This window comes from Chamaea fasciata, unplaced genomic scaffold (assembly GCF_029207755.1).
Source record: "Chamaea fasciata isolate MVZ Bird 193981 ecotype frontalis unplaced genomic scaffold, bChaFas1.0.hap1 SCAF_23, whole genome shotgun sequence".
Classification (NCBI taxonomy): Eukaryota; Metazoa; Chordata; class Aves; order Passeriformes; family Sylviidae; genus Chamaea; species Chamaea fasciata.
In genome coordinates, this window is record NW_027094108.1 from 3,888,455 (window position 1) to 3,914,500 (window position 26,046).

Consider the following 26,046-nt stretch of genomic DNA (forward strand, 5'->3'; position numbering starts at 1 on the left):
ACTGGTGAGAAATTTGTTTTATTTCCAAGGTCTCTCCTGCTCTCTCATGTGTGTACTCACTCACTCTCACACATGTGTGCACAAACATAGCTGTCCCTTGCTACAGCTACAGATACACAACTAGCATTGTCCTAATTTTGAATCTACTGAATGGCAAATACTGTTGTTTTCTGGCACAGGGGCAGGAAGCAGTGTGCATCACAAGTGTAACAGTGCCAAACACCGCATCATATCACCAAAGGTTGAACCAAGGACAGGTGGGTACAGCACCCATTCAGAGGTACAAAATAATGATGTCTCTGAAGGCAAGAATGAGCACAGTCATGGCAAGGCCTCCAGCCGAGAGAAGAGGAACGGCAAAGTGGCAAAACCAGTGTTGCTCCATCAAAACAGCACTGAGGTTTCTTCCACCAACCAAGTGGAGGTCCCTGACACAACCCAGAATTCTCCTGTGTCCATCAGCAGTGGGTTAAACAGCGACCCCGATATGGCAGATAGCCCAGCTGTCACTGGTGTGTCCAGTATGGCTGTAGCATCAGTTATGGGAAGTTTGTCACAAAGTGCCACCGTATTTATGTCAGAAGTCACCAGTGAAGCTGTGTACACCATGTCACCCACGTCTGGCCCAAATCAACACCTTCTGTCCTCAGATGCAGCTGCACAAGGACTGGTACTTGCTGTGAGTTCGGATGGACATAAGTTTGCTTTTCCAACAACTGGCAGTTCAGAGACCTTGTCGATGCTGCCCAGCACTGTCTCTGAGGAACTTGTGCTCTCCACAACTTTAGAAGGAAATAGGAAAATTCCAGAAACCACCATGAATTTTGACCCAGACTGTTTTCTTAACAATCCCAAGCAAGGGCAGACTTATGGTGGAGGAGGTATTAAAAGTGAAAGCATCAATACCAACATAAGGCAGTCACCCACAACAGAACGTAGCTTCAACTTCAATACTACCCTCACAAAAGAAATTAAAACTGAGGACACATCTTTTGAACAACAGATGTCCAAAGAAGCATTTTCCTCCACTTCTGCATCTAACACTCTCACACTCAGTACTGGTTCAGGTTTACTTCCATCTGGAGGAGGTCTGAGCCCAAGTACCACCCTGGAGCAGATGGACTTCAGTGCCATTGACTCCAACAAGGACTATTCTTCCAGCTTCAATCAGACCGTCCAGAGCCCTCACGTCCATCAGACCCCTTCCCCCAGCTTCTTTCTGCAGGATGCCAGCAAACCTCTTCCCCTTGAGCAAAACACTCACAACAATTTGAATGACACAGGTAGCTCATTTGTGAACACGTTAGGAATCTCCAATGTGAAAACAGAGCCCTCCTCCCAAACCACTTCCAACTGTAACGGCACAGTGGAAACTAGAATAGAGTCCACCTCTTCTCTCCAGCTCATGCAGTTCCAAGCAAACTTCCAGGCTATGACTGCAGAAGCTGAAGTTCCCATGGAGACCTCCCAGCAGGCAGAAGGAAATGAAAATCTACTTAAATCAGGGGATCTTCAAGCCTGCAACACAGAACACTACTTGCAGCCTGAGGCCAACGGGGGTATCAGGAATGGAAACAACCTCCCTATCCTCCAAGGAAACATGGTACAAGGACTCTATCCTGTGGCCCATCCTAGCTTAAATAACTCCTCCAACATGGAGCTTAACTTAGACCACTTTGACATCTCCTTCAGCAACCAGTTTTCTGATCTAATTAATGATTTCATATCTGTAGAAGGTGGGAGCAATGCTCTGTATGGACACCAGCTGGTGTCAGGTGACAGTGCTGGACTGTCTCAGCCTGAAGACAGTAACAGAGCGACATACAACCAGGCCGAAATGTGCATTCCTTGCTGCAGCCCTCAGCAAGCCAACATGCAGCTCAGCAGCACGGAGAACGGCGCCAGCACCATGGCATACATGCACGTGGCTGAGGTGGTCTCGGCAGCTGCAGCACAAGGCACTTTGGGGTTGCTGCAGCAGAGTGGGCGCTTGTTCATGGTGACAGATTATTCACCAGAATGGTCTTACCCTGAGGTAAGTCCAGGGCTTTTACTCACTGATATTTACTGCTTTATCTTTGTTAATAAGGGAACTGTTTTGTTAAAGCCTTGAAAAGGCTTTTAAAATATTTCTCTCCAAGTCAGAGCATTCAAGGCCGCTTGCATGTCTGAATGTGCTTTTAATTAAGCACTTCATTATCCTGACAGGGCCCTTTCTTCACTTAGGAAGCATCTGAACAGAAAGGTATTGTTTCCTTGAAAGCCAAGTCTTTCCCACACGATGGCTTCATGGTGCTACCCAGGCCCAGTAGAGCAGTAGAGTTTGCAAACTGGAGCTGTTCCATAAATTTGTCACTGATGTTCCTAGTAGAATAATTCAAGGCCTGCACGGCCTTAATGAGTTCAGCATTTCCCTCCATCTCACTGACTTCCAAAATTAGTCACATGCCCCATAAGCTGAAAATGGCAGCAGCACAGGCCGTGCTGACGTGAAGGAATGTGTGGGGACACAGACTCTTTGAGCCTCTAATGGGAAGAGAAGGTTATTTTGAATTTTAAAAAAGGGGGGGTTGTTTTCATGGGCCCGGCCTTCGAGCACTGTTGTGTGTGTTGGGAGTTGTGCAGTAACTGCTCGGGGCCGGTCTCGCTGTCCCCGCAGCGCAGTGCTGTCCGGTTCTCGGGGGATGCGGCCCCGCCGGGGTGATGGAGCCGCGGCCGGACATCCCCGGCCTTCGCCGAGCGGCTGCGGGCGGGGCGAGCTCGGCAGGCCCGGGCCGGTACCGGGGGGCCGCACCGGGCGGGGAGCGGCCCCGGGCTGAGAGCAGCATCGGGCTGAGAGCGGCACCGGGCTGAGAGCGACCCCGGGCTGAGAGCAGCATCGGGCTGAGAGCGGCACCGGGCTGAGAGCGACCCCGGGCTGAGAGCGGCACCGGGCTGAGAGCGGCACCGGGCGGGGAGCGGCACCGGGCTGAGAGCGGCACCGGGCTGAGAGCAGCATCGGGCTGAGAGCAGCATCGGGCGGGGAGCGGCACCGGGCTGAGAGCGACCCCGGGCTGAGAGCGACCCCGGGCTGAGAGCAACATCGGGCGGGGAGCGACCCCGGACTGAGAGCGACCCCGGGCTGAGAGCGACCCCGGGCTGAGAGCAGCATCGGGCGGGGAGCGGCACCGGGCGGGGAGCGGCACTGGGCGGGGAGCGGCACCGGGCTGAGAGCAGCATCGGGCTGAGAGCAACATCGGGCGGGGAGCGACCCCGGGCTGAGAGCGACCCCGGGCTGAGAGCGGCACCGGGCTGAGAGCGGCCCCGGGCTGAGAGCGGCACCGGGCGGGGAGCGACCCCGGGCTGAGAGCGGCCACGGGCTGAGAGCAGCATCGGGCGGGGAGCGACCCCGGGCTGAGAGCAGCATCGGGCTGAGAGCGGCACCGGGCGGAGAGCGGCACCGGGCGGGGAGCGGCCCCGGGCTGAGAGCGGCACCGGGCGGGGAGCGGCCCCGGGCTGAGAGCGGCCACGGGCGGGGAGCGACCCCGGGCTGAGAGCGGCCACGGGCTGAGAGCAGCATCGGGCTGAGAGCAGCATCGGGCGGGGAGCGGCACCGGGCTGAGAGCGGCACCGGGCTGAGAGCAGCATCGGGCGGGGAGCGGCACCGGGCTGAGAGCGGCACCGGGCTGAGAGCAACATCGGAGGGGAGCGACCCCGGGCTGAGAGCGGCATCGGGCGGAGAGCGACCCCGGGCTGAGAGCGGCCACGGGCTGAGGGCTGCCCCGGGCTGAGAGCGGCCCCGGGCCGAGGGTGGCACCGGGCGGGGAGCGGCCCCGGGTGGCTCCGTGCCCCCGGGCGGCCGCCGCCCGTGCCCGGCTGTGTCGCCGCCGGCGGCCGCCGCCCGTGCCCGGCTGTATCGCTGCCGGCGGCCGCCGCCCGTGCCCGGCTGTGTCGCTGCCGGCGGCCGCCGCCCGAGGGCAGCACGGCCGCGGGGAAGGGGCGGCGGGCGCGTTCGGCCGCGCTCCTCCCCGCCGCGGCCGCTCCTGTCACGTTTGCATCTTTCCATTTTTTTCCTCACAGGGAGGAGTAAAAGTCCTGATAACCGGCCCGTGGCAGGAAGCCAGCAATAATTACAGCTGTCTGTTTGATCAGATCTCAGTGCCTGCATCTTTAATTCAGCCAGGGGTACTGCGCTGCTACTGCCCAGGTAAGGAGCACTGCTCTCTTACATCTGGTGGTTTCAGAGCCTCATCATGTCATATACATGTACAAAAAGTGCATAGGCAGCTAGAAGATTTTCCTTTTTCTTTGACCAATTTAGTGTGAGAACAGCAATTTGGCATCTTGATACATCACAACAGATCACAACAAGTACTATTTAAGAGTCTCTGAATTAACTTTAAAATAATTATTTGAAATAATTTAAAATAATTCTGAGCACTCCTTTAATTTTGAAAGAGCAGATTAAAGAGTAGCTGTTATTCAGCATGTACTCACTGCTCTGCTGACTCGATTTGCCTACATTTTGCCTTTTGCTACTTACAGCATGAGAACCCCTCTAACATCCCCACAGAGATTTTCAGTACTGATGGCCCTCAGTATATGACTTCAAGTGGATGCAGAATAACTTGGTTTCATTGCTAGGCCTCAGCTTTTCCCTGGGAATGCAGTGAGGCTGCTCAGTCTTTAGAAACACATGTAATTCTGCCTTTTGCCAGAACAACCCATTAGATGACTCTTAAGCTTAGAATCTCCATGTTGGAATATACCAACTGGTATTTTTAACTTTTGAATTGTCTAGTCACAAAAATACTGTTCAGCAACCCATCTCTTCACCTGCCTTCAGCCCAATACTTAGCACATGGGATATCTGCAGGATAATTCCTAGCTGGGGGTTTCTGCAGGGAGTTCTATGTCTTACAGCATGTACTTTTCTTTTAGCTCATGACACTGGGCTTGTGACTTTGCAAGTTGCCTTCAACAATCAGATCATCTCCAATTCTGTGGTATTTGAATATAAAGCCAGAGCTCTGCCAACCCTGCCTTCCTCCCAGCATGACTGGCTGTCCTTGGACGGTAAGAAGTGTGGGGTATTCCTTAAGAAAGCCAACCAAATGTAGAAGTGTGAATGACAGAGCAGCTCCTGGTGGGTAGGGATGGAGCAGGGCAAGTTTATCCTGACAGGAGGGGCTGTGGCAATGTTAATTAAAGTCCTCTCACTGAAAAGTTTTATTAGTTCTGTTGGTGTGAACAAAAGTTGCTCCCTTTTGTAGGTGACAGAGGTGACAAAGGGGTGGGTTTTTTGTCTGAACAGAAAGCTGATCATACTGCCCAGTTTCTAGCTGGACAGAAGCATTTACCCTGGAATTGTCTTTCCTGAGAACTCTGAAACTTGAGCTTCTGTAGAAAAATGTGTGTTTATTTAAGCAGAAAATTGGAGATAATGAGGCATGTACAAGGGGGACATGCTAAAGAAGTGGGGATGATACCACTTCCAAAGAGCAGCCTGGAGACACAGGGCACTGAGAGCACTGTGGGTGTTGCAGAGTGAAGACAGGTTTGTGATGTGGCTGCAGAGACACAGTTGCAAACAGAAATAGAACTGGCTCTTAACAAGGAAGTGCACAAAGTCTTGTGTTCGGTATGAGAATCGAACTTGCTTGACTTGTGTGGATTTTAAGAGTATGTAGGTGCTTTTCATCTGCTGCTGAGGCCTCCTGCTGCCTGTGGAGTGCAGCTGATAGTGTGTGATGGTGATTGATACTCAGCTGTTAGCAATCTCTCCAGGAGTGGCATGCCAAGTGGGTAGATTTTGAATCCCTTGTTTGACAGTTCCCTCGGTGTTGCTGAACTCGGAGGGGCTGAGAAGGTGGCTGTGAGTGCTGTCTCTGGTGTCCCTGCAGCTTCTCTGGGTGCTCTTGGTTAGCAGCCCAGCTCTCAATTAGAGGCTGTTATGCTGTGGTGATGGTGGAAGGGAGGGGGACTGCAGCAGTGAACAAACTAGGGCATTGCTAAAAGGGAGGGGAAAAAAAAGGTAAGAGGACCACTGCATTGCAGAGGCCCTTCAGGGAAAAAGACTGAATAATTATACTAACCATGACTTATGCGTAGCCTCTGCCTTGATGCGCAGTGCTCCAAAGGGACCGAATTTCACTGTTATTTAAAGGACCAGCTAAATCTTCTCATTTACTGTTAGAGAACAAATGTTAGCTTAGCTAGCCAAGGTAAAAACTAATGTGAGTTGATTCTATCAATTGAATAAATACACAAATCCCTGACTTCTCTGTTTGCTTTAATTTCCCTGCTTAAAATCCTTGCCCTGCTGACAGTTACGTAGTCTTGAGGGAGGATTTTCGAGGAGTGTAGTCACAAAATATTGACAAGGATTTTAAAATTCTTTTTAATTAACTCAGTGGAACACAGAGTTCCTTTGCATTGCATTGTTAAAACACAGTTCGTGATTCCAGCTGGAATGACCACTGCCAGAGAGACAGAGTTAACAGCCATACTCCAAGAACACTCTAGGAAAAGAACAGGGGAATTTCCATCTCATCTAAGTTTAGATAAATAATTCCCATTCACAAATTTCTTAAAAAGTCAAAATCACTCTATATGTGAACTCTGTTTTCAGTGACAAAAATCACTATTGTTGTTGAGCACAGCACAGGTACTGGCCTTTGGGATCAGGGAGCAATCCTACTAATGATTTGGAAGGGTTGTGAGACCGTCTCCCACCATGCTTCTGCTTCTAGGACTGAATGGAGCCAAGTCTAGGAATAGGCAGAGAAGGAGTTTGAAAGCAGTCTGTTCTGTGCCATCCTCTGAAGGGCTCCTTCGTTCATCAGTGTCTGCTGTGCCATGAAGGATTGTGCACCCTCTTCTGAACTATACAGAGAGATTTGTTTTATTCTGAGTTTTCCTTATTTCACACCATGGATGAGTTAGATCTTTTACAAATGGACAGTTGACACCGGCTGCTGATGTTCTTGCACTTTTTCCTGTTAATTAGAATAGTGGTATTCTTTCTTTTCAAAGCAAACCTTTTTCTCATAAAGGAAGCACTCTCATGTGATTCTGATCTCTGCTGATAAACTTGGCAGCCTTTTCTGTTTTCTATATAAAACTCAGTTCTCAGAAGCCATTGTGTGCTTTTATAGCCATTTGAACCCACTTTTCATTCACTGTCTGTAGAGAGGATCTTTTTAAGAAAAAAAAAAGCAAATGAGGCTTGAAGAACTGAAGGCTAAACTGAAAGGCAGAGATGATCTCATGGCAGATGCATAACAAATTATAAAGGCATTTCAGTACAGATTCCCAATGGAAAGCAGACGTGTTTACCCTCTGCAGAAGCCTTTGCTGCTTTCATAAAGTGTCAGTAGAGATGGTGTTTCCTTGGCATGGGACGTGATCAGAAATTCCAGGGAAATGGCTGTGAGTGCTGTTGGCATTACACTTATGCATCTGCAGGAAAGAGGACAGAACCTAAAAATAGGGGCAGGCCATGTGTGTACTGATGAGTCAAGTGTGTATGGGTTGGACAAGGGTGTGACTGGTGCTGAATGTAAATGGCACTGACGCAGGAGCACCTGACAGGCAGCCCTTCAGCTCCTGCTGGCTTCTCAGTTTATGATCCGGCTGTCTTTCCCAGCTGGAGAACATAAAAAGCCTGGGGGTGAGGGGCTTTGTGGCTCACTTGTGTTAGCATGACATGGCCATACCACTGGTATCCAAACTTTCACTTGAGTGTGGAATCGTCTGTGAGCAAACAGCGTGTGTGCGCTACCTGTGACATTCCACAGTTTGACAGGTCCATTATTCCTGTACGGTGGTAATGTTCATCACCAAAGCCCATGGCATGTGTCTGTTTAGTGGGACCAGATGCCCTTCTTAGCATGTGATGAGAAGCAGGACACCGGAGTTGGGTAGGAGAGATGTGTTCAGTATCAGTGAATGTTTTGCAGCCGTAAGAGACTTTCAATAGGAAAAGAATCTGTGTTGATGAACAGTATCACCGTTTTTCACTCCTCTTCCCATCTGGGGAAAGGTGACTGGTGTTAACATCTCGGATGTTACCATAAAAGATTACCTATTTGGGTTCTCTCTGGGAAGAGGGATGAATGTTTTGTAGCATGTTACAAAGCTGCGGTGCAGCTTCCAGGGATATGTGATCGTTGGTAGAGGACACATACCTTGTCCCTTGATGGGAGCTATCCAGTAAACTTCACAAGTTTCTGTTCATCCTCCCCTCTGCTGACTCCTGTGTAGTGTGGAGGCTTTGTCGGTTGTTGATATTCCTGCTGAGAGATACCTGGTGATTTTTTCCTTTCACACACTATTATTAAGGACACTGTTTCAGGAAGCCAGTCTCCTACTGCTCTGGCTGCATTTCCCAGACTGTCCTTTTCCGTTTTGAACATCATGTGATTGAATTGAGGCAAGGACTATTTCATTTCCTATGCTCAGTGTTGTCTTCAGAGCCACCCTGCCTGGTCAGACATCGGATTCCTCTGGGAAGCCGTGTCTGTTCTCAGGCCGATGACTGACTGCCCGGGGTCCTGTGGTTCCTCCGTGAACCGTGGGACCGCACAGTCTCCGAAATTCTGTCAGCTTTTAACGCTCTGCAAATTTGCCTCATTAGAGCAATAAGCAAAAGCACAAAATACTGTGTGTGTAGCGAAATGAGGAGAACTGTGTGTACGAGCGGGAAGGTGACCCAGGCATGGCGCGTCCCGGGCCCGGCTCGCTCGTGTGCGGCACGTTCCGGGGCGCTCCGGGGGCGGCGGGCGGGCGGGCGGGCGGTCGGTGCCCGCTGCGGGGCCGCTGTAAACACGGCGGGGCCGCCAATGGGGCCGGCTGACGTCAGGGCGGGGCGGGCCGGGCGCGGAGCGGAGCGGAGCGGGAGCGGGGCAGCGCCCGCCCGGCCGCGCCGCGCAGACAATGGGAGGCGGCGGCAGCCGCCGCCCGCCCGCAGCCGCAGCGGGCCGGCGCTGAGCGCGGGGCGGGGAGCCCGTCGGACGCGGCCGGCGTCCCGCCATGGGGGCGGCGGGGGGCCCCGGTGTGGGCTGAGGGCGGCGGCGGCGGGACCCGGCGCCGCTGCTCTCCGCCCGGGCAGCCGGAGCGCCTTGCGAAGTGGCCGGGCGCCCCGGGGCAGGTGCCGGCCCTCCGGGACTTGCGGCTGCGAGAAGGTGTCGGGCGCGGGGATGGCTCCGTGGGCGCGCCCGTGGTGACCGGGGCGGCCGCCGATTCCCAGCCCCTGCCTGACCCTCCGCCCGGGACGCCGCCGCCTTCGCTGGCCGCCGCCGCCGCCCGCGGGGTGTTTGTCACGGCGCAGGGCGAGCCGGGGGGCGGGCGGCAGCCGGGGACCAGCTCTGAGGCGGCGCCGGTCCCGGGGCGGGCGCGGGGCGAGGAGCGGCCCGCCCGGCCCCGCATGCCGGCCGCTGCCCCCCGGAGCCCGGCCCCGCGGCCCCAGCGCTCGGGCCGCGATGCTCGCGGCCGCTGAACGGCGCCCGGGCTCGTCCTCCGCCGCGGCCGGCCGGGCCGCCCCGAGCCCCAGCCATGCCGGCCAGCATTAGTCCGTCCGCTGCGGCCGCCGGGGCGCGGGGGGGGCACCGCTGAGCCCCGCCGGCGCTGCGACAGGACGGCGAGGCTCCAGTTGGCTGCGAGGATGCGAGAGACGACAAGCAGGTCTGGGGGGAGCCTGCTCTGCCCGCCCCTGCTGCGGGGTCTGCGCCAGATGCTGGCTGGAGCCTCCGCTGATGCCTTGTAGACTCCCAGGTCAGTCCTCTGGTGCCAGGTGTTGTCACATTATTTACCTGGAAGCAGGTAGAGGGACTGCAGAGGGGTCCGGGACCCCCAGCCGTTGCAGGTGGACGTGCACATGTGACAAAGTACTGCTTTCAGTAAGTATTGCAGGATGAAGTGTTGCGCAGTGCTTGTTTGGGTTTAAATCTGCATGCTTCTGTGTCGTGCCTCACTCTGCTGCACTTCCACGGTGACTGCACGCCTTGCTGCTCGCTGTGCCCCCCTTCGCTGTGCCCCCAGCCGTGGGACGCGGTGGTGTTTTCACGTCCTCGCCTTCCCGTGTTGGTCCCCAGCCCCTCCCGAGTGATGTTGCGATGCAGGCTCAGAGTTGTGGCAGCACTTTAATTGTGGCATCACGTGTGCGGCAGGACACATTACATCGGAGCGCCTCCAGCTCACAGCCTCGTGTTCTGAGCTGACAAGGCACAGGAGGAGGTCGGTAGCCCAGACCTGCTTGGGGGTCTTAGGGATGCGGGAAGCGCACGCCTGCTCCGCACCACGTTATTGGAAAACTTGTTTTGCAGCGTGCTTTGCCAGAAAGAGCGGGGCTAGGAAGAGGACTTCCGGAGACTGCGTGGACTGCTCGCAGTTTAGATGGGGTAAACATGACTGATGTCAGACTTCATGAAAGCTTCCAGTAAAGGAGATCTCTGTCTGGCTTGTTGACCTGTTCCAGTGCTTCACAGTTTTGTAGCTTGCAACAATTCCTACTTATCTAGCTTTGCAGTAAATAGAGGCCATTTTATAGCATGCTGTTCTTCAGTGTGGTGATTTCAGAGTGAATATTTTGACTCTTGAGGTTGCAGATTTAATGAGAGAAAACTTGTGTCAGAATTGTTACCATATGCATTCATAAATATCATGCATGGTACTGTAAGTACAGATGCTGCATAGTGTGGCATGAAATGCTTTTTTCCTGTTTGTAGCCCCTTTAGCATGTAGCCCTTGGAGGAGGAAATCTCCAGGAGCCCTGGGTAGTAGCATTGGGCAGGTGAGCAGCAGCATAGCACGTTCTCCCAGGCTGTTGCTCTTTGCATCCATCCAAGAGCATTTTCCCTGTGTATTTTTCATAGTATTGGCACCTGTCAGATGGGTTTCTGACCTGAGATGCAGAGACTGACCTTAAGCAGCCAAATTTTTAAACAAATTACAAAACAGCACAAGAAGTGATGTCTTCAGCAGTGTGCCTTACCTCTAAAATATATAAAATGCACATGGCATGTTTAAAACCTTCCTTTGTTTCCTGAAGCAGCTGTTCCTGGACAGCATTAAAATCTTGCCCTCCCTAAGCCCTGGGGAGAGAAGCCTGAAAAATAGGGCAGCAAGTGCTTTATTGCTGTTGGTATAGAGACTGCCACTTGGGGAAGAAGTCAGCCTGAGCAAGCCTCCTGCTTCTCTTTTCTAGTAATGGCATGATAAATTAGAGAAGTACCGTGTTTTGAGGGAGCACTGGCTACTGGGGGTGACACAGAGGAACAGAGTAATCCCAGATGGCATGGGAGTAATAGCTGAAGTCCTACAGCACTGGAAGAACTATGGGAGAAGTGTTGACAGTTGGAAATCATGCCTTGGCAGGTGAATTAATGGCTTAAAAATCACTGACAGTATCTGTGTGTACAGATCTGGATGACTTCATCATTCCTGCCCATGCCCAGTAGCGTTCATTTGTTGGGTGAAAGCGTGGGGTTTCTTCAGCTGCTGCTTAGGCTCAGAGTGGACAATACAGTGTTTTCCTCATCTCATACCTCAGTAGTTGTGGCATTTCTCATTGATCAAAAGCTCTGGAAGTGACTTGCCTCATTATCATAGGTATGCATTAGTCCTAGAATATGAATTTTAAATGCTTTCTTTTGCTGGTGGAGACCATGACCTGTAATAACTTACTGCTAAAGAGAGGCTCTCGTAAGTGGTGTTGAGGATGTAACCGCAGTTTCATTTCAGAAATGGATGTTCCTGCAACAATGCTACCTCTGAAGTCAGCATTAAATGGTCAAATTGATACTGCAATGTGAAAAATGTTCAGGATTTGTACTGTACAGAAGAATTGAGCAAGATTTTATAGAGCAGTGACAGATGATTTGCAAAATAGAAGCAGAGCAGTGGCACTGTGAGTGACGTGGCCTTAGACTGCTTCCATCCCCACCCACAGCTTGTGCTGGATGAGAGAATATGGTGAGAGAATTCTGGCTTGCTCTGCAAAACAAAAAAAATGTCTTCATGCTGCATGGCTTTTTTTACAGTGCTCAGCTGTCACACTTGTTCAGTTCAGTCTGTGTGTGCTCATGCAGGGAATGATTTAACACAGAAGCTGCCGGTGAAGAAGCAGCACAGGCTGAGAAGTCAAAGCCCTCAGAGCGGCTCCTCCACACCAGAGTATCTAAACACAGTGCTTGGGACCACGTGCAGCTGCAGGTCTCACACACCGCTGTTTGCTCAGTGTTTAGAATGCTGTGGGGGAACAATTACATGCTGGGCAGATGCAGCCCCAGTGGAATGTGTGGGAGATCGCAGACCCTCATCCTTTAGTCCTTCCCGCCAGATACTGGCTGTCATTTTGGTTGTGCAGCATGGCAAAAGCCTCCAGACTTCCAGGGGAGTGTGAAAAAAAAGAGCAAGTGTTGTTAACACTGCTTTCTACTAAGAACTGCCAGTTTACTTTTCATCTGTATTTTCAGCAGTCTTTCCCCTGTAATAGTTCTGGCTGCACTGCCAAGTTGTGTGTGGCACAGACAGTTTCTTGCTGTTTGAAGCTTGCTTGGCAGAAGGACTAAAGATCCTTTGGGATGTGTTCTTGTCTGGTACAGCAGTGTGCAGAGATTAGAAAAGCAGTTCTCTGTGCTCATTTTTTTAAATTGGCTTGTTAAGCAGAGGAGGGCTTGTCACTTTACTGCTGTGCCTTGCTATTTTCTCAGCTCCATGCCCTGGGCCATGGTGGTATTTTGGGTACCACACAAAGGAAGTGCAGAACTGATGTTTGGTGAAGGTGTGCCTTTACTACCTGTTGTAATAAAGTATGGGCAGAGGCAGTGCTCTGAGCTGTGGCTGTCCGTGGGGGACACAGCTCAAAACCAGAAATCCTGCTGTTGGAAGAGGCTTTGGGTTAGGCAGTGGGGAGGGGCTGTTGGGGTGCAGGTGAAGTGTTTGCAAGTGGTGTGTTTTAGCTCCCCTGTCAAAACAGGGTCTGTGCAGTCAGGAGCTGTTACCAGGCTGCACAAGGCACGTGCTTCTGCAGCCTCCAGTGGAAACTTGTGTCACGTAAATGGCTGGCATCTGTTCTGATTCTTAATGAGGAAATTCAGTATTTATTGGAGAACACTGAGGGAGAAAATGGAGGTGTGGCTTCCAGAATCTTGGAGATGAAGCTAACTGCTCTGCTCCTTGCATTTTTCACTCTGTGCCTGCCGTTGGTAGCTTATTGAGCTGTTGGTCCAGGTGTGCTTTAAATTCGTTGTGAAGGGATCTGGGTTCAGAAAACGCCACTGGATTGAACCAACTCTGAAAAAAACCAAAACAAATACGTAATGTTAAACAGTATCCAGGTTGTCTGGGTGTAACTGTGCAAGCATACGGCAGTAACTCTGTAAGATGCTAGCGGATATAAACAACCCTGTATCCTTAGAGGATTTGTACCAGAATTGTTCTGCATCATTAGATATGTTCAGTGCATTACCTGCTGTCATTACTGTGATCAGTAGTAGGCTCTCTCACAATGCAGATTAAAATGAAGCTTGTTCTGCACTTAAAAGATGGTTCATGTTTTAGGGAAATGAGTATGAAACTCAAACCAATTGCTTAGTGATGGTCAAAATCTGACCAGGCAGCTCCTCCTAGTCCCTCCCTGTTGGGACAGTTCAGCTCCCCTCAGGTTGCCTCCACCTCTCCTTGTTATGCTGGTGGAAACATAGTAAGATGTAATTTTGGTGTTACATTGATATTGTTAAATTTGAAGAAGAATAATTTCCACGAAAGATACAATGTTCAGAATATTTTCTGTGAAATTATTCTGTGTCTTGGAGATACAGAAATGTGGTTATTTTCATCGCCTTTGGTGGAGGAAGCCTTGAACGACACCTTCAAAAACAGTCTCCGTAGTTTCCTAAAGAACATTAAAATATTTTGTAGACTGATATGTAATGGAAAAACTCAATAAATGCACAAATTTGAATGTCTAACCTTTTAGCTCGCAAAGAGGTATTAAATTCTATCATCAAAAGCAGATTTTTTGGGCAAAACCTTAAATATGTGAATATGTTTCTATCCATGTGGATCTTTGTTGCCTTTGGACAGAGTGAGGGTGCTTCCAGTGCAAGACATTTCCTTGGCCTTGGGCTGTTCAGATTTCCTGTACAATGTAGCGGGAGAAAAGCTTATTTGGACATTTATTATGCTGTTGAGCTCTCATCTTCAGTGCACTCCAAGAGACTTGTTTGTCATGAGATCCTCTGCTGGCTGTAAAAGGCAAGAATGTGGAAAGTGTTCCTGTAACTTCAGTGCCTCTTAAGCAGGTGGCCCTGCAGAGACCCCTGAACTAAGCAAGAGAGAAAAGACTGTGACTAGAAAAATAAGAAATAAACACAGGATAAAAGGTCTTGAACTTTTCAAAGTGACAGCTGTAATGTTCAGCCCTGTGGCTCTTGTAGCCCTTCTCTCAGGTATTGCAAGGTACATCTGTTGGCTCATCAGCAGTGTGTGAAAGGGCTGGACATGGTCCAAAATGCTGCTAATCTGGTGTGTGTTCAGGGCTGGGATGGGAGAGGAGCATTTTGCCTCATTGCTGAGTTCAGGAGAAACTGTGGAGGAAGGTGGTCTCTCTCCCACTCCCTCCATGCCCCCCTTTTTTCTTTTTTGTGGTTTGATTTGGGGTTTTTATTTGTTTGGGATTTTTGTTGTTGTAGGGCTTTCGTTGTTGTTAGTTTGTTGGGGGGTTTTGTTTGGGTTTTTTGGTAGACTAGTGCAGTGCACACACTTCAGGTGACCAGTTTCTTTTGAAAGGGACATATTGGTGTAACTGGTACTACAGAATAGTGAAAACACTATACATAAATAAATTTGGAATTGTCATCAGTTGTGGCTTGCTTAGGCACTGGTTTTGGTCACCTGGAAAATGGGCAGCATAGGAGCACTTTCCCTGCACTGCTGCCTGGAACTTTCTCATTTGGGGGCACACCCTGATCTGGGTAAATTCTGGTGGTTTCTTCTAGACACAGAGAGGGCTCTGGCTCTGTCCGTGCTGTGCTGGCGTTCCAGAATGTTTTTTCTTCCCATTTTATCAGTAGCAGCGTATTTCTAAAATGCCTGATCTGGTCAGAACCAGATAGTCTTGCCTTTAGTATTTTCCAGGAGGACTGCCAGGCATCTGAATAGGAATACCTGGGAGCACCAGATGCTGTTTTGAATTCTGTTTCCTAAGAAAAATTGCCTGCTTTCATTTCTTTGGTTTAGTGTTTCTGTCTGGGGACATTGGTGGGTGACAGGTGTACCTTTGGTGACTTCAGTCTTCTGACAAAAACTGACAGGAAGGTCTCAGTATCTATGGCTTGGGATCAGCAAAGGTAGAGGCTTCACTCATTACAGATCATAGAGCCCATGAGAGAAGAGCCTGGAAAACAGTCACAAATATAAGGCACTCCATTTCTGTTCCAGAGTGGTTTCAGACTGAAAAAAAAACCCAAGGGGGGCAAATAGTAATCTGTACTTCTGCATTTCACTGGAATTGTTTTCTCCTTTTGTTTCCAGGTGTACAGAATTATTTTCTCTTCACCCTTAATGAGTAGGAGCAAATCCCAGAATCTTGCAGCCCTGAGCTTTTGTTGGTTAATTACTCTGGTTCGAGCCAAATCTCTTCTTTTAAAAAAATGCTGCTTCTGCCTGTACAGGGCTGAGGGCTCAGATGTGATACCCAGCGTGGCTTGCCACTCTCAGCTCTAATAAATGCGAATGCTGGTTCCCAGCTAGGGAGAGTGGCATCCCCTGTGTGGAGCAGAGCTGTTCCCTGCAGGGCAAGTGTGGCTGCTTTTCCAGGTGCCCGAGCCGTGGCAGCTGTGTGTGCACAGGCCTGCAGCGGGAGGGGACGGCAGGGCCAGGTCTCTGCCAGTCTCTGCAGTGGACGTGCTCCGCCTGGCAATGGGGAGGGAGGAGACAGCGGTGTGGACTGCACTGCAGCACACTGCAGCACTCCTGGAACAAAGATGCTCTGGGCAAACAGGGCTCGTGTTGCTGCCGTGCGCTGACCGCAGCTGGGGGACAGGGCCCTGACACCGCGTCAGCGCCACGAGTGTTTCATGGTGCAGCTGCCAGTCCTTTCCCAGGGGCTTTGCAATTAACAGGACAACTGGAGGATTAGTAAGGGACTAATAATAAATCTTTTGGACTAGTGAGCTCACCTCTGGCATGTGGTTAGATGGGAGGTGCTGGCTGCAGTCCTTTGACCCTTGGCTCTTGAGCAGCCAGAGTGGGATGCAGAAGCTGGCAAGAAGGGAGTGGAGCTCTTGCCTGCTGTCAGACCACAGCAGGCTCTTGGTGAGAATGGGATGTCTCAAGCCAGTGGACCTGAGCTGTCTCGTACCAATGGTCTGCAATATGGTCCTTAGTGCAGTGCAGCAGAGATCCACATCTCTCCAATACCTTCTAGTGAGAGCTGTGCCATGGAGTGTAGCATATGAGTACTCCTACAGCCTCCCAGGGAGCGCTCTGTGTTCTTGGGGAAGACTGACATGTTTAAAACTTCATCAGAGCTTGTCTATTTTGGTGCACATACTCCTTTTGCTGTCAGTGGGCTTGGCTCTGCATTTATGAGTGTTCTGCACCCCCACACCATCTCTATGGATGCATGAAACTGAACAGTATGAGGGCTGTTTCTCCCTTATAGTTTACTACCTATGCTGTTAGCATGACATCAGGATTCATTAAATGTTCCCTATCCACAAAACAGTCCTGCCCAGCTTCACGTGAGCTGCATGAATCCTATCCCTTATGGGTCACAGGACAGAAGGAGCTCTGTATTTGCAACCATTCCCTCTGCACTGACTGGCCCTATCCAGAGAACCATTGCTTCAGCTGATCCCTACAGCATCAGGTTCAGCAATGATTTGTTAATCTGTCTGAACCTCCCTGCTCCACCATTCAAGCCTTAGTAGCTGTAGGACAGTGCTGTGTTACAATGCAACGAGGGGAAATCAGTAACACAGCCCTGAGACTTCTGCAGGGGCCAGAGGGCTCCAGAGTTGCACGGCTTTCCAGAGTGGTGTTACAGGATTGTCAGTGCCCATATGCCAATTTCTGGCAGTTCTGTTTCTGGCACTTGGCTGAAGTTGTTTTCCAAGAAAGGGAGCCTGCCAGGGAAGGAGCAAGTGCCCTGTTGAAGGCTCCTTTTCGTAAGCACAGAAGGAAGCAGAGGAGTCTTTTTTTCTTCCAGGTACCTTATTGCATGATTCCAGGAGGCAAGCCAAGCTGAATTCTCAGGACTCTTGTGAAGTAGGAGGGTGATTCTGAAATGGCAGATGTGATCCTACTGAAATGCTCTCTGAATGGGTATATCTGCTTAGAGTTTGTGTTTCGAAAGACTTTGCGTTACCCCTAGTATTGTGTGCGTACAGCTGGACCCACAAGGAAAGGGATTTGTCTTCTGCCTGTATTTTTCATTTTTCTGTCTGTTTTCTGTAAGGAAGTTCTCTGGAATTGCAGTCAAAGGGTTGCTGCAGAAGTTGAAGAGCTAGGATACTGCAGGGCAAGTGTGTGTGTTTGCAAGCAGAGCAAACCTCTTATCACTTCCAGGATAGCTGGTTTTGACTTCCTGTAGTTGGCTGTCAAAACCTGAGCTTCCTTTCCATGGAAATGTCCTTACTCTGGCTTTCCCCAACCTAGATAACCAGTTCAGGATGTCCATATTGGAGCGACTTGAGCAGATGGAGAGGAGAATGGCTGAAATGACTGGCTCCCAGCAACACAAACAAGGAGTAGGAGGCGGGAGCAATGGGAATGGGAACAGTGGAACACAGGTGCAGGTATGAACCCTTCTGTGTCCAGACAGAGCTTTATGCTTTCTTACCAGAGGTTTTTTGGGGAGGGTGAGGTTTGAAAAGGCTTGTAGTTTGTCCTAAGTAGCAAGTCTGGTTTGTGGGTGTCTATCAGCAGCTGGTTTTCGGTCGCATTTGCCACTCATTACTTGTAGAAGTGGAAGGCTGCCTGTTGAGGGCGAGCCGTGGCTCCTCTCTGTGGTTAAACTGGGATGTGTGTGGTGTTTCAGTGCGTTTCTGGGACTGGGACCCTGGGCAGCTGCTTTGAGAGCCGCGTGGTGGTGGTGTGCGAGAAGATGATGAGCCGTGCGTGCTGGGCGAAGTCCAAACACTTGATCCACTCGAAGACTTTCCGAGGAATGACACTGCTCCATCTAGCCGCTGCCCAGGGCTATGCTACTCTCATCCAGACCCTCATCAAATGGCGGTAAGACCCAGCCTGCTGGACCCTGGGGTGTCAGTACAGCCATGGCAGGAGCACATATAAACTCTGCTCAGTCCACATTCCTGGTTGTCTTGTACAAAGAGCCAAGCCCCTGAACTTGTTCCCATCCCCTGATCTGGTGGGACCTATCTCTTGAGAGCAAATCCAGTTGTTGGATGTATCATGCTCTTCATGTCTGTGGTAAATACAATTGTTGTGAGCATGTGTGTGGCCTCTTCTCTGTGGTACAGTGCTTTGGGTAAATCTGTACTTAGACAATGATCCTGACATTGCTTCAGAGTATCATTCCTTCTCTTGTTTCCCCTGCAGCACCAAACATGCAGACAGCATTGATCTGGAGCTGGAAGTTGACCCTTTGAATGTGGATCATTTCTCCTGCACTCCTCTGGTAAGAGCAGGGTCTGAAACTTCTGAGAGAGTCTGAGGGCCCTTTGGGGAGTTCTTTCTGATGTGTTATTTTCCTAAAGTGTTTCACTCTCTGGAGAGTAGATGTTCCTGTGTGTTCCCTGCTGTGTACATGGTAAGACATGGTACTGTCAGCCTCCTGGCATTTTGTGGAGAGAGAGCACACAGAACAAAACTTTGTCATTGAGAAACATGAGGAAAGGGACAGACAGATGGTTCTGGTTAGTGTTTTACACAGAATCTAGTCTCCGCTATCATGGTGTGAAAAGGACTTTACATGACTTCTTTCACATTGTCCTCTGTGACTGTTTAACTGTAGAGGTTGTAAAGTTATAAACTATCTTGGTCACTGGAGTCATGAAATCATGAATGAGAACTTAGACAAGCAAAAAGCCAAAACAGATGGAACCAGAACTGCCAGTTAACAGCTCAGAGTATTGACTTTATTGTTACCAACCTTTGGTCCTGTCCCGCGTGTTTCTGACCTCAGAGATTCCTTTGTGTATGAAGCTGTTTTGTCTCTGCAGTGATGTCAGTGTCACAAAAATAGTCCTAAACAGAAGAAAACAAACTGTCAGCTTTATTTGTCAACTGGAGGTTTCTCTGTTGTTGCAGAGAATAGTATGTCTTCAGTCCTCTGCTATGGCCTTTTGTTGGGTTGGGACATTTATAAATGTAATCTGCTGGCTTTGAGCATGTCATGGTTTTGTTTATCCAGAAGAATTTTTCCTTGAGCTGGGACCAGACTCCACTGCATTCATAAGAAAGGAGAAGGCAGGTCTCCCAGTGGGTCAGTTACCTTTTCTTCTTTAGATGTGGGCGTGTGCCCTGGGCCACATGGATGCAGCTGTTGTGCTGTACAAGTGGGACCGCCGAGCCATCTCCATTCCTGACTCCCTGGGCAGACTGCCGCTGGCCATTGCTCGTTCTCGGGGCCACGTGAAGCTGGCAGAGTGCTTGGAGCAGCTGCAGCGAGATGAGCAAACTCAGCTTGGGCAAAACCCCAGGATTCAGTGCCCCTCGAGCACAGACTCCAACACAGAGAACTGGGTGTCCCAATGGCACAGTGAGCTCGTTGCCTCTCAGGAGCCTCAGAAGGGAGTCACAGTGATTTCCAGTACAAACACAGGTAAAAACATCCTGGAGGGCATGCTCTGTTTTGCCGACATTTAACATGTGAAAATGTGGGGGAAAGGAGCACACCTGAGCAGCAGGTGCCACTTGTAGCCTTGCTGTCCATGCTTAATTCTTTCCTTGTGCTCCATACACTTGCATAAGGATCAGGAAGAGGAGTGAATGCCTGCTTTGGGAAGACTTGTGTATCTTAGGAGTGGTTGAGGAAGTATGCTCCCTGGGTGGTTGTTACTCCTTTGCACATCCTCTCAGGTGTCCGTAGAGCACAGCACAGACTTTGGCCTGAGGCAGAAGCTGTTGGTGTTCCTATAGCAGTCGTAAGTTACATGTTTAGTTTTGACCATTGATCTGTTTGTTCACAGAGTTGAGGCGGCCAAGATCAGAACCTTCCAGCTATTACAGTAGTGAGACTCAGAAAGATTACCCTGCACCCAAAAAGCATAAGCTGAGCCCTGAGTATTTTCAAGCCCGGCAAGAGAAGCTGCTTTCCACTGCACTGAGCCTGGAACAGCCAAGCATTAGGAAGCAGAGCTCCAGCTCCAAGCAATCCTCCACTGAGACAATCAGCCCCAGTGAAGGGCTGAGGGACTATGGCCGGGAGCTCTCCCAGCACATCCCAGAAGTTACTGGGTACCGGGGCTCCAGCAGCCAAGCAGGCATCAAATGGAACCCAAAAGACATTTATATTGGTGTGTCTGCAGTGCAGGTGGCGGGGAGCCAGAAGGGCACTGCCCTGGGGAAGGATGCTGTGGCCCATCGGCTGCGCCAGCGGGAGCAGATGAATGTGTTGATGATGGCCGACAGGGAGATGGTGGATGCAGAACTCTTGTCCTACAGGGACAGCGCAGGGGATGAGGACTGTTTACACCACATGGATGAACTGCAGGTAAACACACCTCACAACACTGAGATCAGCAGTCTCATAGAGCACAGAGGCTGCACAGAGGATCCTGACCATGAGAAACTCCCGTGGAGGCCTCTAGAGACTGAATTGTTCTTTGAGGAGGGTGGTCACACAATCAACGTACACTTGCTTCCAATTTCAACACAGACATAAAGGCTAATGGGTGGTAGATTTTAGAGTTGTACACTGGCATTCACTTCAACAGCATACAGAATGCACAAAATGGTTTGCAGTTATGCAAAGAAAAAGGAAAAAGCAGAGCCTGTTCACAGCAGTGCATGTGACTCAGGTGGCCCAGTAGCCCTGTGGGAACTGGGCAGCAGTCCCTACAAAGTCCCTACAAAGACAAGATGTGGCAGAGGTAGAGCTGTGGTTGCAGGTCAGGCCTCTGCACTTCAGAGGGAAGGAGATAAGAGTAGAGAATAATGGGAGAGACAGTGAGTTTGGGGAAGGAAGAATTCCACTATGTATGGAATAGAGGAAATAAAAATACAACAGAAGCAGGTGAGACATAAGAGAAGTGGTCACTGGGAGAAAGATGCTGTGGTTGTCTGAGCAAATGGGTAATGGTCACATAGCCTAACTTGTTCTGCCTTGGCATCCCTGAATGTTCTCATCTGTCTGGTGTAACACAGGTGAAACAGAGCATTGCAAAACAAAAACAGTTCTCTGTTCTCTGAGTTGAAAATTCCTGTGGAACTTGCTGAGCTGAGGGATATCACTCGAAGGATTCCCAACAGTGTTTTGTCCCCAGTTTTTTAACTTCTCTTGGTGTGCCTGTATTGTCCCATCGTGCTCTACTGCACATCTCAGCAAAAGAGCAGCAAAGTCACTTTTCCTCTGGAAATAACATACTAGTGACAGCTGTAGAGGGAGGGCCCAGAGACCTTTAACCAGATCTCTTGGGCTCTCCATAAAGGATAAAAGAGGTCCGGGGAATATGAAACCCTGCAGTGCTTAGTCTGAAGAGGCAGAAAAGCAGATGAGCACTGGTTAATGGATTTCTCTCCACTGCTGAGACAAACAGTAGACTCCAGCTTCCACAGGTTTGGGCAAGATGGGAAATTCTGTCTGAAGCTGTGCTGTAACATGGAAGCACAGGGCACCTTCTACCAGGGAGCTCAAGTTTGCTGTTCTTTCCCCCTTGACAGGTGAACATGATGACACTTGCAGAGCACATTATTGAAGCTACGCCTGACAGGATCAAGCGGGAGAATTTTGTGCCAATGGAATCACTGCTGGTGGAGAGGACAGACAGTGCTGCCATGAGCACCACCATGAGCTGGCTGGCCAGTTACCTTGCTGACATTGATCACTTACCCAGTGCTGCACAGATCAGGTCCGTGAGAGCTGGAAGGTTGCTCTGGGTTTTGGTGTGGTGTGGGTGCTGGGCAGCATGTTCTGACTCCTCACCCTGCAGGTGTCAGTTCTCAGTGAGACTCAGTTCTGGTCTTGCAGGTCCCAGGCACAGTCTTATGCTCAGCTATGTAGTTGCCAGCACAGCTACAAATTCATGGAATGGAGGTTTCACTCCAGCACCACATCTGTGCAGTGCAGGATAGGCAGGCTCAGGGGTGTGGGATGTTGCTTGGAGAGAGGGAGGGGAGCATAAACTTCTGTCTTGAACTCAGAAATGTTGTTGTCCTTACCTGTGGTGCCAGCCCAAGTGCTTTGTTAGCCAATAATTCCTACTGTGATTGGTATTTCAGAAGTCTGTATAGTGAACCCCTGACCCCTTCTTCGAACACCAGCTTGAGCCCTGCAGGCTCACCAATCAGTGAAATAGCTTTTGAGAAACCCAGCCTTCCCTCGGCAGCAGACTGGTCTGAATTTCTGAGTGCATCCACCAGCGAGAAGGTAGAAAATGAGTTTGCACAGTTAACTCTGTCTGATCATGAGCAGAGAGAACTCTATGAAGCTGCCAAACTCGTCCAGACAGTATTCAGGAAATACAAGGTATGTGGTCCAAATGTCCAGTGTCTTCTTTGATGAGCGTGTGAGAGAGAGTACGATTTGTTGCAAACCAAAATGTGGGTAATACCCACTTCAGGGACAAAAATACAGTAGAAACTGTTTGTCATAACCTTTTCAATGCTTCTGACATTCCCTTGTTGATATTTGCCCAAGAGGTACTGTATGGGGAGTGCATGCCATGCCATGGCACACCTGCTGTGCCAGAGCAGCACTCACAAAGCACATCCTCAAAATGCCCATTTGGTGTAAAGGTGCATTTTGAAGGTTTATTCCTTATGTGAGTTGACAGCAGAGACATTTCCAGTAATTGCCTAGGCCTGAGTTGGACCAGATAACCTTGACAGGAGTGGTTTGCCCTGTGAGCAGCTGAGAGCCACATCACCTGTTCTGGGTTTTGGTGCACTCTGACTGATGCTGCTCCTTTCTCTCCCCACACAGGGTCGTCCTCTCCGGGAACAGCAGGAGGTGGCTGCTGCTGTTATTCAGCGTTGCTACCGAAAGTACAAACAGGTAATCAAGGAACTGAAATTTTATGAAGCACTTGTAATGCCATGAACCCACCCCTTGTAGTGGGCATTGTCTCACTGTTCCTCTTGTATGCTTTTCAGCATGCAGTAATGAAAAACCTTGCTCAGGCAAAATTGAAAAAGGAAGAAGATTTGTGTCCTGAATCTTAGTTTTGGAGGGAACCCTTGAAATTTGTTTGTGATAATGCCTGTGTTTTTGCTGTGAGATGGAGGGCTGATGTATTCCGTATTGGCCTTTATGCATGCTACAGCCTGAGGAGACTGTTCTCCAACTAGTTGCTTGCCAAATTTCATTGTGAAATTGAAGTTGGTTTTGCCTTTGATAAAGGTGAAGATGAAAAATAGGTCGTTTTATTTTGCACATACTGAACTTTTAAACTATGGGAAGTCACATGTTGTAGCTTGATGTAAGTTTTTCCAGGACTGAGACTGTTCTCCAGACTCTGACTGGAGACCTGTTTTCAGGCTGAGTTCTCAACCCCAGAAAAAGAAGATACCTTTCATTTTTGGTTTTTGGTTGGGTGTTTTGTTGTTGTTGTTTTGTTTTGGGTTTTTTTGGTGAGGACTAGAGCCCACATCCCTCTTTGCACTCTACCCTGCTAGACACAGTCTGTCTAATGCCTGGCAGCATGTTAACAGAAAGTGAAACAAGGCACCTGTGCTCTTTTACAACCCTCAAAAACATTCATTTGGGAAGTCTTTCTAGTGTCAGTTGACTGTATTGTGGTTCACATCCAACCCATCACATGGCTTTCATTCTGGAGTGATACTTCCTGTAGTAGGGAAGCTTAATTCCTTTCTAAAACTGCTTGACAAAATGCTTTGTCTTGGATCCTGGACTTGCTTCTTTTTGAAAGAAGAATGTTTGGGTCTTTTGTTTTGTTTTTTGTTTTTTTTTTTTTCATTCTTTATTTGCAGAACTAACATTAACTTTGTATTTTTCTGTTTCTCTCCAAGCTTACTTGGATAGCCTTGAAGGTAATACAAATACAAACACTGTTTTGGAAACAGTTCCCCATGGGTCACTAACTTTCACACTCAGTATAAACAAGGAGAACCTGGCATTTTGGAGAAACGTTTCAATAGTATCCACTCATAAATGCCTGTGGTTGAGAAATCACTGACAGACCAGACTTTCTGGGAGTTGTGTCGGGACTGCTGTGCCACAGCTGCATCGGCTCCCATGAGCAGGGGTGGGCTGAGCTGCTTGGGAGGGTTTTGCAGCCAGTCTCCAGAGGACAGCCTTTCCTTTAGTGCTCCTGATCAGCTGTCACTCGGTCATTTTTGCCTTGACATTTGGGGAACACAACATTTATCCCACCTGTGAGCCAATGCCCTCTGCATTCTGCTTGCCTGCTGAAGTGTTTTGACCATTCATCTTTGAAATACCTGTGTGCTGAATTCCTAAGACCAACATCTCAGTACATTGCTGCTCATGCTGGAGGCACAACTGTTGATGCCAGTTTTAGACTGTTCACAGTCATTAATTCTCTGCTGTAAAGATGGGTTTCCCAGCTGTGCAATATCTCGATCTCGTCAGATTCTAGAATCAACTGAGCTTTTCTCAGGGCTACCAGGAGGCAAGGTGTGCTTTTCCTGGAGAGAGTGTGTCCTTGGGGTGATATTCCATCCTCAGCTTCCCCCTGCCATGTGGTTTTGTGTCAGGCTGAGGACTGTTCTCTCAGCACAAGTGGGTTGAGCTCTGGGACACGGTCAGCCAAGGCTTTCCTCTTTGGGCAGGAGTTTAGGTGGCATCTCCACTGATCTCCTTCACAGAAAGAAAAAGGGAACAAGAGGAGGACAGGGTGCAGCTACTCAGGTCTTAGAGTTTCATGCAAACTTATTGGGGTCTGGTCTATGCAGTGACTGCTAATTTCTCTTTCATGTGCCTTATTCCTCTGATCTGTTACTGCACTGAGCAGTGCAGGTTTGTGACTGGATTGGAACAGTCACGGCTCACAGCACAGTTTTGTATTTAAACCCTTCTGTTCAGGGGTTTGTAACTCAGCCACAGAAGTCCCGTCTGGGCTAAAACTTTGAAGGAGAATGATTACCAGCCCATGAGTGGACTTATTTAAAACAGCGAATTTATTATCACAATCTGATCCATTAATTAAAAAGTGTTAAAGAAGAAAACAAAAAACCCAATAAAATTAATAATGGCAAAATATAACTGCTCCTAATGACTGCTTCAATTCCAAAAAGTGAAATTTGGTAAATGGTGGTCTGTGATGATACTGGAGGATTTTTTTGCTTTGGGGTTATGCTGGGAGGGTTGTTCGTTGCTTTGGGGGTTTTTGGTCCTAGTAGAGTGGAAAATATTGAGATATGTTAGAACATTATTTTGTACAGGGTGGTAGCTGCTACTCGTCTGTCTGATAAAATGAGCAGAAGTCAAAGCTGGTAAAATATCCAGGAACAATAGACACATCAGTTTTGAAAGTATTAAAACTTACCAAAATAAGATCAGCAAACACTGAAAACCTCTGTTATAGTACTACGAGTGCAACTTCTATACATTAATCTACATTTCCATCATAGAAAGGACTTAAAAATATGCATGAATGCACATGGGTTAAATGGTCATCACCTTGCATGCTGTCAGAGGAAAAGGATGTAGAATAAAGATTTCCTTTTTAAGAGTTTGTGCCTGCTTTACTTGGAATCACAGGGCTAGAAATAATACAGTGCTAGATGGAATTTGGGAAGTGTGTGACTGCTCATGCAAATTTGTGAGTTCACTGGATGCTTGTTACGGATTTCTAATGAGATTTAGTTTTGCCTGTGTCTGAGGCTCAATATTAGACTTATAACTTGTGGTTTTGGGGGTTTGTTGGGGTTGTTCGGTTTTCAAGAAAGATG

General features: G+C 49.3%; 1 protein-coding gene across 11 annotated transcripts in view; it reads left to right on the forward strand.

Annotated features, from left to right (window-relative positions):
- Positions 1-26,046, forward strand: part of CAMTA1 (calmodulin binding transcription activator 1) — a 235,888-nt gene that overhangs the window by 191,439 nt on the left and 18,403 nt on the right. For 4 of the 11 annotated variants that reach the window (XM_066203207.1, XM_066203208.1, XM_066203214.1 and 1 more), the window contains 12 exons: positions 180-2,035; positions 4,060-4,186; positions 4,921-5,055; positions 17,644-17,783; positions 18,026-18,222; positions 18,550-18,628; positions 19,459-19,774; positions 20,142-20,665; positions 21,835-22,022; positions 22,393-22,639; positions 23,096-23,167; positions 24,142-24,162. In XM_066203207.1, coding sequence (XP_066059304.1) covers positions 180-2,035; positions 4,060-4,186; positions 4,921-5,055; positions 17,644-17,783; positions 18,026-18,222; positions 18,550-18,628; positions 19,459-19,774; positions 20,142-20,665; positions 21,835-22,022; positions 22,393-22,639; positions 23,096-23,167; positions 24,142-24,162 — 3,902 coding nt within the window. The other 7 variants (XM_066203209.1, XM_066203210.1, XM_066203215.1 and 4 more) reach the window with 4 other exon arrangements.